At 41.2% G+C, this 16,991-nt stretch overlaps 1 protein-coding gene and 1 non-coding gene across 2 annotated transcripts in view; one reads left to right on the top strand and one right to left on the bottom strand.

Annotated features, from left to right (window-relative positions):
• Nucleotides 1–3,019: 3,019 nt before the first annotated feature.
• Nucleotides 3,020–3,123, bottom strand: LOC118616596. Its single transcript, XR_004956592.1, has one exon. It is a non-coding gene; the product is annotated as a U6 spliceosomal RNA (small nuclear RNA).
• Nucleotides 3,124–5,416: 2,293 nt separating this feature from the next.
• Nucleotides 5,417–16,991, top strand: part of SEC24A (SEC24 homolog A, COPII coat complex component) — a 73,292-nt gene continuing 61,717 nt past the window's right edge. Inside the window, exons 1-2 of the mRNA XM_036239916.1 lie at nucleotides 5,417–5,891; nucleotides 13,756–13,926. Coding sequence (XP_036095809.1) covers nucleotides 5,435–5,891; nucleotides 13,756–13,926 — 628 coding nt within the window. The 5' untranslated portion in view covers nucleotides 5,417–5,434. The remainder of the gene's footprint in view (nucleotides 5,892–13,755; nucleotides 13,927–16,991) is intronic.

Genomic DNA, 16,991 nt, shown 5'->3' with positions numbered 1-16,991 from the left:
GGATTCAACGTGACTATATAAATGGGTTATATAAACATTGAGGGGATAAAGTTTAGGGAATGTGAAATGTTTTTATTTATTTATTTATTTTTTTAGTACGTGCCTCTAGTGGGAACCGAACCCGGGACTCTCTGGTCCACAGGCCAACACTCGAACCAGTGAGCCAAACCGGTTAGGGCACATAATACTAGATTTATGGTCACATTGTTTACCTTCTTTCTGATTATATTCAGAGTAGGTCTGTCTAATGGTACCCAGAACATTCCTTGTTTCTAAAGTACAGATTTAGCATTCTCATTGGTGGCATCTCATTGGTGGTGCCATTGAATAATGGTCTTTTCTCTCTGACCAATCTTTTTTTTTTTTAATTGAGTTTAGAGAGAGAGGAAAGGAGAGGGAGAGAGAGACAGAAACATCGATGAGAAAGAAACATCAACATCAATTGACTACCTCTTGTGCACCCCTTGCTGAGGATCAAGCCTGCAACCAGGGCATGTGCCCCTGACCAGGAATAGAACCAGTGACTCTTGGTGCATGGGTCAGGGTCAGTACTCAACCACTGAGCCACACTGGCTGGGTCTCTGGCCAGTCTTTAAGTCTACTTATCTTAAAATGATTCCAGGCCTAGAGTCACTATTTAAATACTTTAAAAACTTTTCCATTGGATTATTATGCCACATTTCACATTTTATAAACATGTTGCTTTCTTTAGAGTCTTTAGACAGAGATCAATTTTATTTTATTTTATTTTTTTTATCCTTACCCGAGGACATTTTTCCATTTTTTGTTCAGATAGAGTGGGAGGGAGAGAGAGGAAGAGAGAGAGAGAGAAACATCGATGTGAAAGGGACACTTCGAGTGGCTGCCACCCGCACAACCCAATCAGGGCTGGGGACAAACTGCAACCAAAGTCTATGCCCTTAGCGGGAACCGAACCCGGGTCTCTCTGGACCACAGGCCAATGCTCTAACCGCTGAGCCAAACTGGCCAGGGCTAGACAGGGATCAATTTTAAAAAAACTAATTATAGATAGAAGGGTTAAGAAATTAACCTGAGCCCTGGTGGTGTTGCCCATTTGGTTGGAGTGTCGTTCTGTACACTGAAAGGTTTCAGGTTGGATCCCCAGGCAGGACACACACAAGAATCAACCAGTGAATGCATAAGTAAGTGGAACAACAAAAATAGATGTTTCTCTGTCTTTCTCTGTCTCTCAAAATCATTTCTTTTAAAAAGGCAGCATTTTACTTAGCATAATACTCTTAGCATAATACTCTCCAGGTCCCTTCATGTCATTGTACAGCAGCAGTGTTCCACTGTGTATATGTACCACAGCCTTTTTTTTTTGTTCAGATAGAGTGGGAGGGAGAGAGAGAGAAAGACATAGAGAGAGACATCGGCGTGAAAAGGACACATCAAGTGGCTGCCACCCACACGACCAACCAGGGCTGGGGACAAATTGCAACTGAGGTACGCACCCTTAGCGGGAACCGAACCTACAGTCTCTCTGGACTGTAGGTCGACGCTCTAACTGCTGAGCCAAACTGGCCAGGGCTACCACAGCCTTTTTATCCACTCATCTATTGATGGAATATAGTGAACAAAAAAAAGCTGATAAACAAAATAGACCCAGAGACATAGAAAGGAGTATGATTCAGACCAACAAACTTCAGAAGAGGGTGGCTGGGGGGAGGGATGAGATAAACCAAAGAACTTATATGGGTGTATGTGTAACCAATGGACATAGACAAAAATGCCGGGGTGGGCAGGATAGGGAGGAAGAAGTCAATGGGAGAAAAGGAAGAAACATCTGTATCAAAAATAAATTGATTATGCCCTGGCTGGTTTGGCTCAACAGTTAGAGCATCAGCCTGCAGTCCAGAAAGACCCGGGTTCAGTTCCCGCCAAGGGCACATATATCGGTTGCAGTTTGTCCCCAGCCCTGGTTGGGTTGTGCGGGTGGCAACCACTCGATGTGTCCCTTTTACATCGATGTTTCTCTCTCTATCCCTCCCACTCTATCTGAACAAAAAATGGAAAAATGTCGTTGGGTGAGGATAAAATAAACAAATTAATTAATTAATTAATTTAAAAAATAAACAAAATTAAAAGGCAGCATTGCCCAGCTGGTGTGGCTCAATGTTTGAGCATTGACCCATGCACCAAGAGGTTAAGGGTTCGATTCCCAGTCAGGGCACATGCCCAGGTTGTGGGCCTGATCCCTAGTGGGGAGGCATGCAGGAGGTGGCTAGTCAGTGTTCTCTCTTATCAATGTTTCTGTCTCTCTCCCTCTCTCTTCCTCTCTCTCTGAAATCAATAAAGAAAAAAAAATTTTTTTTCAAATCAAAAGAAATTATCCTGAAATGTCCTCAGGGGAGATAAATGTGTTTACCAGGAGCTAGAACTAAATGACTTTATTTAACTGTTCCTTTGGATCTCACTGGGGTTTTGTTCCCCTTGTTTGAAAAGATGACTGTGATTCTGCCATTCTTTGATTTTTCTGACCTCCTATAATCCCCTAAACATTAATTTAGCAATTAAGCAGGAGAGGGAACCAAATCAGATATTTGAATCAGAATGGTGCAAGGCCCTATGGGGGAGACAAATGTTGTTTTGTGCCCAAAGAAGTTAAGATATTCTTTTTATTATAATATGTTTTTATTGATTTTTTTAGAGCGAGAGGAAGGGAGAGAGAGATATAAACATCGATGTGGGAGAAACACATCAATAGGCTGCTTCCTGCCAGCCCTCTATTGGGGATTAAGCCTGAAACCCAGACATGTGCCCTGACTGGGAATCAAACCGGGAACTCTAGGTCCATGGAATGATGCTCATTCCACTGACCTACACCATCTGGGCTAAAATAAGTTTTTAGTAAGTGGAGAAATAAACCATGTTTCTCAATGGGAAACATTTTCTATCATAAGAATGTCAGCAATCCAAATTTAATATATAAGTTAAATGTAATTCCATTCAACATTTCAAATTTTTGTGGGAGACCACATAAAGTGGTCTTTGTTTTTTTAATATGGATCACTTCACATATTTGCATGTCATCCTTGTGCAGGGGTCATGCTAATCTCTGTATGGTTCCAATTTTAGTATATGTGCTGCTGAATCAAGCACTAAAGTGGTCTTAATACTTTTATGTATGTCTGAAATTTTTCATAATAGAAAGTTTTATAAGAAAAATATGATAATTATCTCTGTAACTTTCTTTTTTCTCTTATTATTCTTTTTTTTAAAAAATTTTTTTTTTCCTTTATTGATTTTAGAGAGAGAGGAAGGGAGAGGAAGAGAGAGATAGAAACATCGATGAGAGAGAACATTGATTGGTCATCTCCTGCATGCCCCCCACTGGGGACTGGGCCCATAACCTGGGCATGTGTCCTGACTGGGAATCGAACCGGCAACCTCTTGGTGCATGGGATTGACGCTCAACCACTGAGCCACACCAGTCGGACTTAATATTTTTTTTTGTAATTTATCCCTCTTGGTAGATGTACATCTTGTTTATTCATTTTATTGACAAATAGTCTATTTTGTAACTAATTTACAATTTATTTAATCTCCTGTTGATGAGTATTTCATTTGTTTCTAGTTTTTCATTATTATAAATAATGATGCAGCTAAAACATTTGGATCTATTTCTTTTGCCCTGAAAGGATACCTTTTTTTTGTTTGTTTTGGAGAGCCATGTATATGGAGTAATTCCCTCCCTCCAATTCATACTATATACCTATATATACTTTTGTAGGCCTCCCAATTTACCTCTCGGTACATATACACAGTCTTATGTATGTTTGTATAAGTATTGTATAGTTATGAAACAACTCAAATTAGTCTGATGACATTTATACATTGGTTGCATGGACCAAGGAGATAATGAATCGAAGATTTTTTGTTGTTGTTAATCCTCACTTGACATTTTTTCCATTGATTTTTAGAGAGAGTGGGAGGGAGATATAAGAGAGAAACAAGTCAGCCACCTCCCGAATGTGCCTTGACTGGGGATTTTGTAGCACCTATGGGAGGAGGAGGAGAGAGAGAAGCATCAATGTGAGAAAGACACATCGATTGGTTGCCTCCTGCATGCGCCCCAACAAAGGCCAGGATTGAACCTGCAACCTAGGTACGTGCCCTTGACCAGGAATCGAACTTATGACCCTTATTTTCTTTTATTGTGTGATTTTATGGACAGAAATGATAGTATATTCCTGAGTAGAAGTGGTGATTCTAGGGATTAATTTTTTATAACAGCTTCAAAGTGTATACAATTCAATGGTTTTGAGTGTATTGACAGAGTTTTGCAGCCATCACTACAGTCAGTTTTAGAATATTTTTATTATCCCAAAAAGAAACTTCATACCCATTAGTAGTCACTTCCCATTCCCTCCTCCTCCTAGCCACTGCAACCACAAATCTCTCTCTGTGTCTATGGACTTTTTTATTCTGAACATTTCATATAAATGGGTTATATAATGTATGGTCCTTTGTGACTAGTATCTTGCACTTAGCATGATGTTTTCAAGGTGTATTTATGTTGTAGCATGTTGTCAGCTCTTCATTCTTTTTAAGAAATAAGAAAAAACATTCCATTATCTGGATGTACCCCTTTTGTTTACCTACTTACCAGTTGATGAGCATTTGGGTTGTTTGATGTTGTGATATTTGTGTACAAATTTTTATGAGGACTAGGAGTGGAATTGCTGGATTATATAACTGTGTTTAACATTTTGAGGAACTACCAAACTATTTGCCAATGTAGGCGCACCATTTTACATTTCCACTAGCAGTGCATGAGGGTTCTAGTTTCTGCACATCCTAGTCAACACTTGTTATTTTCCATCTTTTTCATCCTATTTGGGGTGAGTGGTAGCTCCTTGTGGTTTTGATTTGTATTTTTCTAATGACTAATGTTTACTGTTTTTACATGTGTTTACTGGTCATTTATTTGTATATATCTTTGGAAATGTATTTGAATGTTTACTTAAATCCTTTGCTCGTTTATTTAAATTGGGTTGTCTTTTTATTGTTGAGTTGTAAGAATACCATGCTTTGCCCTGGCCAACGTGGCTGCATGGTTAGAGCATTGGCCTGCAGACTGAAGGGTCATGGATTTGATTCCCAGTCAAGAGCATGTACGTGTCTTGCAGGTTCGTTCCTCCAACCCAACCCACCACCCCCTGTCAGGGTGTATGCAGGAAGCAACCAGTTCATGTGTTTTTCTCACATTGGTGTGTCTCTCTCTCTCTCACTTTCTCGCCCTCCCTTTCACTCTCTCTAAAAAAAAAAGGAAAAATATCCTCAGGTGTGGATTAATAAAAATAAAACGAACACTACATATTTTATTGTATTTTTTAAAATAATTGCTTTATTTTTTTGCAAGACTGATTTTTTTCTCCTTTTATTGGAAGGTCCTATCCAGAATGCACTGATGTCTTCACAAGGATATAATTCTCAGCTTCCAGGATCCCACTCTCATCTAATACCAGCAAAAACTTTGAATCCAGTCTCTGGACAGTGTAACTATGGTGATTCTCAGACTGTTTCTCCATTAAGTAATTATCAGGGACCTGAGCAGACTCTTCATAGACCACCCTTGGCTTCTAATCCAGTGACACCTTCACTCCATAGTGGTTCTGTTCCCCAAATGCCACAACATACTTCTCAGAACCCAGCTGCTACACCAATGCCGTCTGTCAACTTTCATCCTGGAGCCAATGTACCACCTCCTTTGAATTGGCAATATAACTATCCATCCATAGGATCACAGACAAACCATTATCCTCCTGTATCAACCGGACCAACTATGTCTGGGAATACAAGTTTTACAAGTCATCAGTATGTTTCTTCTGGAGATCCTTCACTTCAAAACAACTTCATAAAATCAGGTAGAGTTCTTTCAAATATAGAAATGGGAAAGTTTTGCTTAATTAGACATTTGAGTTAATATTTCAAGCCTTAAAACCATATGGAAGACTGTTTTTTTTAATTATTATTATTATTATTTTTATCTTCACCCAAGGACATTTTTGTATCTACCTTCAGATAGAATGGGAGGGAGAGAGGGGGAAGAGAGAGAGAAACATGGATGTGAGAGAGACACATTGACTGGCTGCCACCCACATGACCCCAACCGAGGCCAGGGACAAACCACAACTGAGGTATGTGCCCTTAGGGGGAACCAAACCCGAGTCTCTCTGGTCCACCGGCTGACACTGTAACTGCTGAGCCAAACCGGCCAGGGCAAGACTACTGATTTTTAAAATCATTGTTTATGTTTAAATAAATTACTACTCTATTCTTTTTTTTTTTTTTATCTTCACCCAAGGACATTTTTGCATTTATCTTCAGATAGAGCGGAGGGAGAGAGGGAGGAAGAGAGAGAGAGAAACATCGATGTGAGAGAGACATTGAGTGGTTGCCACTCACACGACCCCAACCAGGGCCGGGGACAAACTGCAACTGAGGTATGTGCCCTTAGCGGGAACCAAATCCGGGACTCTCTAGTCTGTGGGCTGACGCTCTAACCGCTCAGCCAAACTGGCCAGGGCTCTAATCTTTAAGTTAACTTAACTTCTTAAGGACTGGCCGTTACTTGTATTAACTGGGTTCTACTTGATATTCTAGGGAAGCCCAATCCCTGTGATCTCACTTTGGTCTTGATCTGAGGCTTTGGTTATCTTTTTTTAATGGCATGGACAGTTTTGGGCTTCAGAAACTAGGATCCAGGATGTCAAAATAGATAACTGCACAACCAGTGTTGCTCAGTGGCTGAGCATCAACTCATGCACCAAGAGGTCGCCAGTTTGATTCCTGCTCAGAGCACATTACCCAGGTTGCAGGCTTGATCCCCAGTGGAGGGCATACAGGAGGCAGCTGATCGATGTTGATGTTTCTCTCTCATCAATGTTTCTATCTCTTCCTCTCCCTTCCTCTCTCTCTAAAAGTCAATTTAAAAAATAATACTTTCAGATGAGGAGTGTTATTGAGCACAACTGTTTCAGAAAGCAGTGGACACGAACCAATGTCACCCCAATAACTTCAATAAAAATACAAGAGGAAAAAAGAGCAGTGGACAGAGATTTATATTTATGTTTTCTTCTAAGAGTTTTATAGTTTTAGCTGCTACATTTAGGTCTTTATCAATTTTGAGTTAATTTTTATATAAGGTGTTAGGTAGGGGGTTCAACTTCATTCTTGTGCATGTGAATATACAGTTGTCCCAGGATTATTTGGTAGACTGTTTTTCTCCCATTGAATTATCTTGGCACCCTTGTTGGAAATCAATTGATTATAAATGTAAGGGTTTATTTCTGGGCTCTGAATTCCATTTCATTGATCTCCATGTCTATATCTTTTTGTTTTTAATCCTTACCTGAGGATATTTTTCTCTTTATCTTCAGATAAAGTGGGAGGGAGGGAGAGACAGAGAAACATCAACATTAGAGGGACACATCGACTCTTTGCCTCCCGCATGGCCTCGACGAAGGCCAGGGATGAACTGCAACCCGAGGTATGTGCCCTCGACCAGAATCGACCCTGTGACTCTTTTGTCTGCAGGCCGACACTCTAACCTCTGAGCCAAACCAGCCAGGGCTCCATGTCTATATCTTTTTTTTATCCTCACCTGAGGACATCTTTTATGCATTTATCTTGAGACAGCAGGAGGGAGGAAGAGAGAGAGAGAAACATCGACGTGAGAGAGACACATCGAGTGGTTGCCACCCCATGACCCCATCCAAGGCTGGGGACAAACTGCAACCAAGGCACGTGCCCTTAGGGGGAACCAAACCCGGGCCTCTCTGGTCCGCAGGCTGACGCTCTAACTGCTGAGCCACACCGGCCAGGGCTCCACGTCTATATCTTTTTTTTTATCCTCACCTGAGGACATTCTTCCATATTTTTGTTGTTGTTGTTCAAATGGAGTGGGAGGGAGAGAGAGGGAGAGAGAGAGAGAGAGAGAGAGAGAAACATCGACGTGAAAGGGACACATCGAGTGGCTGCCACCCACACAACCCAACCAGGGCCGGGGACAAACTGCAACTGAGGTACATGCCCCCAGCGGGAACCGAACCTGGGTCTCTCCGGACTGCGAACCAACACTCTAACCGCGGAGCCAAACTGGCCAGGGCTCCATGTCTATATCTTGATACCAGTACCAAACATCTTGATTACTGTAGCTTTGTAGTGAGCTTTGAATTTAGGAAGTCTGACTCTACCAACTTTGATTTTCTTTTCCAAGATTGTTTTGGCTATATATCAGTTTAGGAAGAAATCTACATATTGTTACACTGACTTTTATCTTTTTCTTTTAACCTCAATGTTTGGTCATATTTGGTTCAAAAGTAGGTTCATTTAGCCCTGGCTGGCTTGGCTCAGCAATTAGAGCATCAGCCTGCACACCGAAAGGTTGCTGGTTCAATTCCCAGTCAAGGGCATGTGCCTGGGTTGCAGGTTCAACCCGTGACACTGGTTGGGATGCATGTGGGAGGCAACCAATCAATGTCTCTCTCTCACATTGATGTTTCTCTTTCTCTCTCTCCCCTCCTCCTTTCTACTCGATCTAAAATTCAATGGAAAAATATCCTCAGGTGAGGATTTAAAAAAAAAAAAAAGTAGGTTCATTTAACTATTAATCTTAATCTTAAATTTATCTTATATACTTATGAACATTAGTAGTATTACTTTGAAAAGCATTTAGCCCTGGCCGGTTTGGCTCAGCGGTTAGAGCGTCGGCCTGCGGTCTGGAGAGACCCGGGTTCGGTTCCCGCTAAGGGCACATACTTCGGTTGCAGTTTGTCCCCGGCCCTGGTTGGTCGTGCAGGTGGCAGCCACTCGATGTGTCCCTTCACGTTGATGTTTCTCACTCTCTCTCCCTTCCTCTCTCTCCCTCCCACTCTATCTGTACAAAAAAAAAAAGAAAAGCATTTAAAATCCTGTATTGGGATCTGCAGGTGGAATCTTCTCAGCAGGTATCCTCAAGGAAACGAACTATTAAGAACATCTAAGTGAAATAAGAATATAGATAATTACCTTTCTATACTTATGTGTATTTCTGCCTATACTATATGCAGTTCATCAGTCTTATAGTTTGTTAACAGCTGAAACTACTTACTTTTCTTAGCTGCTTGACCAGTCATTGGCCCTGGTGAATGCATTTTGACCTTGTAAAGAGTAAGGCTATTTCTAGAAACATAATTTCTTTGTAGAAATCTTTTATTTTTTCTATTTATCTTCAGAAAGAGGGGAAGGGAAGAAGAGGGGGGTAGAAAGGGAGAGAGTGAGAAACATCGACGTGAGCGGGACACATCAAATGGTTGCCTCCTGCGCGACTCCGACCAGAGCCAGGAATGAACCACAACCAAGGTACATGCCCTTGACTGGAATTGAACACGTGACTCATTGGTCTGTGGGCTGCTAACAGTTGAGCCAAACTGGCCAGGGCTATAAAAATCTTTTCTTTTTTTTTAATCCTCACCCGAGGAAATTTCTTTTTTTTTGGTATGTGCTCCTAGCGGGAACCGAACCCAGGACTCTGGTCCGCAGGCCTATGTTCCAACCGCTGAGCCAAACTGGCCAGGGCCTGAGGACATTTTTGCATTTATCTTCAGCTAGAGTGAGAGGGAGAGAGGGAGGAAGAGAGAGAGAGAAACATCGATGTGAGAGACACATCGAGTGGTTGCCACCCACACGACCCCAACCGGGGCTGGGGACAAACTGCAATCAAGGTACATGCCCTTAGTGGGAACCAAACCTGGGACTCTCTGGTCAGTGGGCCTATGCTCTAACTGCTAAGCCAAATCGGCCAGGGCTGTAGAAATCTTTTTTTTTTTTTTTATCCTCACCCGAGGACATTTTTCTATTTTTTGTTCAGGTAGAGTGGGAGGGAGAGAGAGGAACAGAGAGAGAGAGAGAAACATCGACGTGAAAGGGACACATCGAGTGGTTGCCACCCGCACAACCGACCAGGGCCGGGGACAAACTGCAACCGAGGTACGCGCCCTTAGCGGGAACCGAACCCGGGTCTCTCAGGACCGCAGGCCGACGCTCTAACCGCTGAGCCAAACCGGCCAGGGCTGTAGAAATCTTTTGACCCACAATTGTTAGAACCATAATTCTCCTGGATACTTTTATTCTTACTCATTTGACACCATGAGTGAGTATAAATCACTTGAAATTAATATTCATGTCATTATTAATAATTGTAGGTGACATTTATTGAATATTTACTATTTTCCAGCCCTTTACCAAACTTTTATATGAATTATCATACTTAATTTTTCACAACACTCTCTTTTATAAGTAAGAAATCTGAGGCTTGAATAATTATCCAAAGCCATAAGAAAATAATTTGGGAACAGATACTATATAAAAACTATTTATTTATTTATTTTTTTTATTTTCACCTGAAGTCATTTTTGCATTTATCTTCAGATAGAGTGGCAGGGAGAGAGGGGGGAAGAGAGAGAAACATCGACGTGAGAGAGACACATCAAGTGGTTGCCACCCATACAACCCCAACAGGGGCAGGGACAAACTGGAACTGAGGTATGTGCCCTTAGCAGAAACCGAAACCGGACTCTCTGGTCCATGGGTGACACTCTAACCGCTGAGCCAAACTGGCCAGGGCTATATAAAAACTATTTAAGAATAGGTGTAGCCTTGCTAGTGTGGCTCAGGGGTTGAGCATCAACCTATGCACCAGAAGGTCCCCAGTTCAATTCTCGGTCAGGACACATACCTGGTTTTGGGATCTATCCCCAGTAGGGGGTGTACAGGGGCCAGCCAATTGATGTTTCCCTCACCATTGTTGTTTCTATCTCTCTCTCCCTCTCCCTTCCTCTCTCTGAAATCAATTTAAAAAATATTTTAAAAAATGGTCCAGCTGATGTGGCTCAGTGATTGAGTGTCTACCCATATACCAAGAGGTCATCAGTTTGATTCCCAGTCAGGACACATGCCAGGTTGTGGGCCGGTTCCCCATTGGGGGGCATGCAGGAAGCGGCCAACTGATGTTCTCTCTCATTGATATTTCTCACTCTCTCTCTCCCTGTCCCTTCCTCTCACTCTCTAATATCAATAAAGGGAAAAAAAAAAAGACTAGGTGTAGCTTCTTGTTTAAAAGCACATGAGCGATAATCTGAAATATTTTTGGCTATAACAAAAACCTTCAGGTAGAGAGTACCTTAACTGCAGCACAGGTGTGGTAAAAGACATAAGCAAGTGTTAAAACTTATAAAGGGTTTCATGTAAAAGAAGGAGAACGATACATAAACTAATAAAACAAACCTAAAATAAATGTATAACTACCTTTCTTTTTTCTTATGAGACCTCTAAAAATATTCCTCATGTTTTACCTCTTTTTTTTTTTAATCCTCACCTAAGGATACTCTTCTATTTATCTTCAGATAGAGTGGGAGGGAGAGAGAAGGGGAGAGGGGGAAACATCAACTGGTTGCCTCCCACACAACCCGACCAGGGCCGGGGACAAACTGCAACTGAGGTATGTGCCTATGCCCGGAATTGAACCCGTTACTCATTGGTCCACAGGCCAAGCTCTAACCATGGAGCAAAACTGGCCAGGGCTACCTCTGTTTTTTCAACCCATCATTGATAGTAGGTGCGTGATTGTCTGATTTCAAAACCATATCTAAGTTATACGAAGTTTCTAGTCCATATATTAAAATTCTCTTTTTTTTCCTAATTGGCTACCTGTTTGCATCCTTACATTAGCTTTAGGGATCTTAGAAGACAGGTTCTAAAACTCTAGTTATTAGTGTTAAAGAATAATTATGCAGCTTGAAAAAATAATGTCTATCCTATGAAATATAGCATATTTTTTTATTCAAAATATTCTTTTTAAAGCTGTGAAAAATCGCTAAGTTCACTTATATGCTATAAAACATAAAGTTGGTACATTATTTTATTTATTTATTTTTAATTTTTTTGTTAATCCTCACCCAAGGATATTTTTCCATTGATTTTTTGATAGAGTGGGAGGGAGAGAGGGAGAGAGAGAGAGAGAAACATTGATGTGAGAGAGACACATCAATTAGTTGCCTCCTGACCAGGGCTGGGGATCAAACCTGCAACCCAAGTATGTGCCCTTGACCAGGAATCGAACCCTCAACCATTCAGTCCACGGACTGATGCTCTAACTGCTGAGACAAAGTGGCCAGGGCTTTTATTTTATTTATTTATTTTTTAATTAACTTATTTATTTTTATTATAGATGTCCCTCCTTTTTCTCCCATTGACACCCTCCTCCCCGCTCCCACCCCCTCTTTACCACACTGTTGTCTATGCCCATTGGTTATGCATATATGCATATACGTTCTTTGGTTTATCTCTTCCTGCTCCCCCTCTTTTTCCCCCTGAAGTTTGTCAGTCTGTTAGGTTGTTACATTTTTGTGGCCAGCTGTATCAAACATTCTCTTACATGCTGAGCTGTTACTGTACCTTGCCCTATTGTTCCTTTGACTTGTCTGTATTGACAAAGGTATGTGTGGGTGCTTTTTTGATAAGGGAGTTACATGGCAGTAATCTTTGTCTTCACATTTGTCAACAGGGCACTGATTAGTCTTGTTGGGAGTTATATGGTTTAGTAATACAATAATTTTTCGATTCGGCCCTGGAAAATTGAACACTATTAATGAAGCATATTGAAAATTTTTGTATTTGCCTATCTTTATTCCTTTTGTTTTACAAAATACAGGGTTAACTGTAGAATACATTATAAAGTAAAATGTATTACCTATTTCACTGACAAATTCAGAGGATAATAAAAGCCTTGGGATGTAAAATGAAATCACATGCTTATCAGTAGTATTTTATCTACTTTGTAGACTTTGTTCCTCCTCTTTGGTAAATGAGAAGGTGGAAGCAATATCGTTGACTTGAATAAACAGGTGGTTGTGGGTTTTGGAACTTTTGATATCACATAGGAGAATTTCCTCAAGAGTAACTAACCAGAACTTAATTGTCCTAATAGAAATTGGTGAAATTTTCTATTAGGCAATGAGAATACTGGAAGATACAAGGACAAATACCATGTCATTCTTACTTTAGTTTCATAGGTACTTTTACACCTCTTGGATAGCAGTGATTTATAAGGCATATGTATAAACTTTGGATCGTTTCCTGGTTTTTAAGCTTAAGGGGTGTTCTTAATATAGTATTTAAATCATTATTGAAAGTAAACTACTTTTAATTGTTATTAGGTATTGAACAGAGTACAAATTTGTAATCTCATTTTTAACAGGTTATACCTCTGCAAAGAAATAAAGCAAAATAAAGTAAAACTTGGAGAATTTAGAATAATCACAATACTTTGTAGTTGTACAAAGCTAACTCTAAACCTAGTCAGTGTTAATTGAATAGACTATATTAATAGGTCATTAATAAAATTGTATTCATGTTAATTTCTACTGGAATATTTGACATCGCCTGTTGAACCCGTGAGCAGTTAGTGAAAAATTAATCAATAAATAGGTCACTGTATCTCCTATAAGTGATTTGATGCTGAGTTCATACTTAATACTGATTTAATCAAGCATTGTAGGAGAGACTAGGAAAGATGTAAAGTATGCATATAAATTAAGTCATAAACCTGGGAAGTTAACATATTTCTGGTAATTTGTTGATGATTGTAATTAAAATGTAGATTTCGAAGTTACTCAGATTTGGTAAAAGGCTGTTTTGGCCTTTGTCTTAAATTCTTAAGTAACATGTGAAAAACCAATGTTTCCATAGGTTCTGCACCTCCCTTAGTGAATTCACCTCTGCCTACCACTTTCCAACCAGGAGCTCCTCCTGGGCCTCCTCCAACTGGAGGACCACCTCCAGTGAGGGCCCCCCTTCCTCAGAAATCATCACATAGGGCTGTGCCCCAGCCCTTATTTAATTCAGCTATCAACCAAGAAGGTAAGCATGGCAAATCAAAGTCAAGTCCTAAAGTTTTGACTTAGGGTAGAAGGACGAATGTTATCTGAAATCTGCACATCCCTATCATATTTTTCCAGAAAATCGAGTTGTTTTGGTTAGGGTTGCCCTTCAGAAATTTAAAGATTAAAAAAGTTCCCCTGAGCCTGGCCAGTGTGACTCAGTGGTTGAATGTCCACCCATGCACCGAGGTCGCTGGTTCGATACCCGATCAGGGTACATACCCAGGCTGTGAGCCAAATCTCCAGTGGGGGACATGCAGGAGGCAGCCAATCAATGTTCTCTCTCATCAGTGTTTCTATCTCTCCCTCTCTCTCTCTCTCTCTCTCTCTAAAATCAATAAAGGAAAAAAAGTTCCTCAGAATTCTACTGTCTTATGTATGCTAGGCTGTGGACTATCATTTGGGAACCATTGCTCTTAACTTTTTTTTTTTAATTAAAAAGATTTTTTTTATCCTCACCCGAGGACATTTTGCATTTATCTTCAGATAGAGTGGGAAGGAGAGAGGGGGGAAGAGAGAGAGAAACATCAATGTGAGAGAGGTACATCGACTGGCCGCCACCCACACAACCCCATGGGGCCGACAACAAACTGCAACCAAGGTATGTGCCATTAGCAGGAACCGAACACGGAACTCTCTGGTCCGCGGGCCGATACTCCAACCGCTGAGCCAAACTGGCCAGTGCTTAACTTTTTTTTTATTACTGTGGTTATAAAGTTAGGTACCTTTTGGGAGAGGGAGGTAAGAGGAGAGTTACTGCTTTTCTGGACATGGTGTTAGAACTATTCTTTTAATATACTGGCTCTTTTTCATTGAAGCAGAAATTTGATTGCCACTGTTATTGTAAATATTAGCAAATATTCACGATCTAAATAAAAAATTAAATAGACATTTTCGAGTTTTATATAAATAAAATATTTTAAAGCATTGTCTTCAGATATAACTTTATTTATTTATTTATTTATTTATTTATTTTTTAAATCTTTATTGTTGAATGTAGAATGTATTACAGATGTTCCACATTTTCCCCCCATTGATCCCCTCTTCCCCACTCCCGCCCCCCTCCCGCCTTTTCCTACACTATTGTCTGTGTCTTGGTTATGCATATAAGTTCCTTGGTTTATTTTTTCCCACCCCCTCAACCCCTTTCCCTTTGAGGTTTGTCAGTCTAGCAGTGAATTTGTACTTCTTAATCTCTTCACCTTTTTCACCCATTCCCCTATCCCCCCTCCCATCTGGCAACCAACAAAATGTTCTCTGTATCTATGAGAATGTTTCTGCTCTGCCTGTTCATTTTGTTTGTAGATTCCATTGTCGATAGATATGTATTCATTGCCATTTTGTTTGTTCATATATTTTATCTTTTTCTTCAAAAAGACCCTTCATCATTTCATATAATAACGGTTTGGTGGTGATGAACTCCTTTAACTTTTTCTTGTCTGGGAAAGTCTTTATATGGCCATCGATTCTAAATGACAGCTTTGCAGGATAGAGTAATCTTGGTTGTAGGTTCTTGCTTTTCATCACTCTGAATATTTCTTGCCACTCTCTTCTGGCCTGCAAAGTTTCTTTTGAGAAATCAGCTGACAGCCTTATGGGAACTCCCTTGTAGGTAACTAGCTGCCTTTCTCTTGCTGCTTTTAAGATTCTCTCTTTGTCTTGAACCTTTTGCATTTTGATGATGATGTGTCTTGGTGTGGGCCTCTTGGGGTTCATCTTGTTTGGGACTCTCTGTGCTTCCTGGACTTGTATGTCTGTTTCCTTCACCAAGTTAGGAAAGTTTTCTGCCATTATTGTTTCAAACAGGTTTTCGACTTCTTGTTCTCACTCTTCTCCTTCTGGCACCCCCAAGATGCGAATGTTGGCACGCTTGAAGTTGTCCCAGAGGCTCCTTACACTCTCCTCATTTTTTTGGATTCTTTTTTCTTTTTGCTGTTCTGATTGGGCATTTTTTGCTTCCTTATATTCCAAATCGATGGTTTGCTTCTTGGATTTACGTACACTAGTATTGAAGCTGTGGAAATTATTCTTTATTTCAGTTAATGCCTCCTTTAATTCTGACTGGTCCTTTTTTATGCTCTTGAGGCCCTCACTAAGTTCACTGAGCTTCTCACTGAGTTCATTGAGTATCCTTATAAGCAGTATTTTGAACTCAGCATCTGTTAGGTTGCTTATCTCCATTTCGCTTAGTTCTTTTCTTGGGGTTTTGTTCTGTTCTTTCATTTGGGACCTGTTTCTTTGTATCCTCATTTTGGCTGCCTCCCTGTGTTTGTATCTGTGTATTACTTAATGAGCGGTATGGGGCTAGCTGAGACCGGATGCTGCTCGTTTGAAAGAATTTAGGAAAAACCTGAAGCAGGATCCAAGACAGGCCAATCCTATGATTACGCAAGTGGCAACAGCTTGGGTGGGCCTGAAAGTTGGGCGGGGTGGGGCGGGGCCTCAGGGAGTCACCAGGGCGGGGCTACCAGTGTGAGCCAGGTTGCTGGAGTCCCAGATATGGTGGCTGTCTGCCGCCCCAGGGAAGGGCTCACCAAAGGAACAAAGGCCTCTGACAGCACGTTTGTCCCGGAGAAAGCCCCCTCTCCAGCCCTCGCTCCAGTGCCAGACAGCTCAGTTCTTCCCTGTATGTCTCTGGTGCCCCTCGAGCTGCCTCCCCTCCAAGCTTAGAGGGAGAGAATTCGATAAGTTCGTGCGCGGGCCCTTTAAGGAGCTGCCTGGGGCTCCAGCCTCGTCAGCTTCCCTGAGCCTCAGTTCCTGCTGGTTTTTCCAGCCAGAAGTTATGGGGACTTCTCTTCCTGGCACTGGAACCCTGAGCGGGGCACCTGGTGTGGGACGGGGACCCCTCAGTCTTCAGGAAGGACCTTCCCAGCCGAAGTATCCGTCTGATTTTTATCCAGTACATGTGGGTGTGGGACCAGCCCATCTCGCCACCAGCCCTCGCGCCTCCGCCCCTCCTACCAGTCTGGATGTGGCTGCTGCTTTAATTCTGTAGTTGTAGGACTTCCATTCAGCTTGATTTCAGGTGGTTTTGAATGATGGTGG

The sequence above is a fragment of the Molossus molossus genome, unplaced genomic scaffold (genome assembly GCF_014108415.1).
Source record: "Molossus molossus isolate mMolMol1 unplaced genomic scaffold, mMolMol1.p scaffold_m16_p_4, whole genome shotgun sequence".
Taxonomy (NCBI): domain Eukaryota; kingdom Metazoa; phylum Chordata; class Mammalia; order Chiroptera; family Molossidae; genus Molossus; species Molossus molossus.
This window is presented reverse-complemented; position numbering and strand designations above follow the sequence as displayed.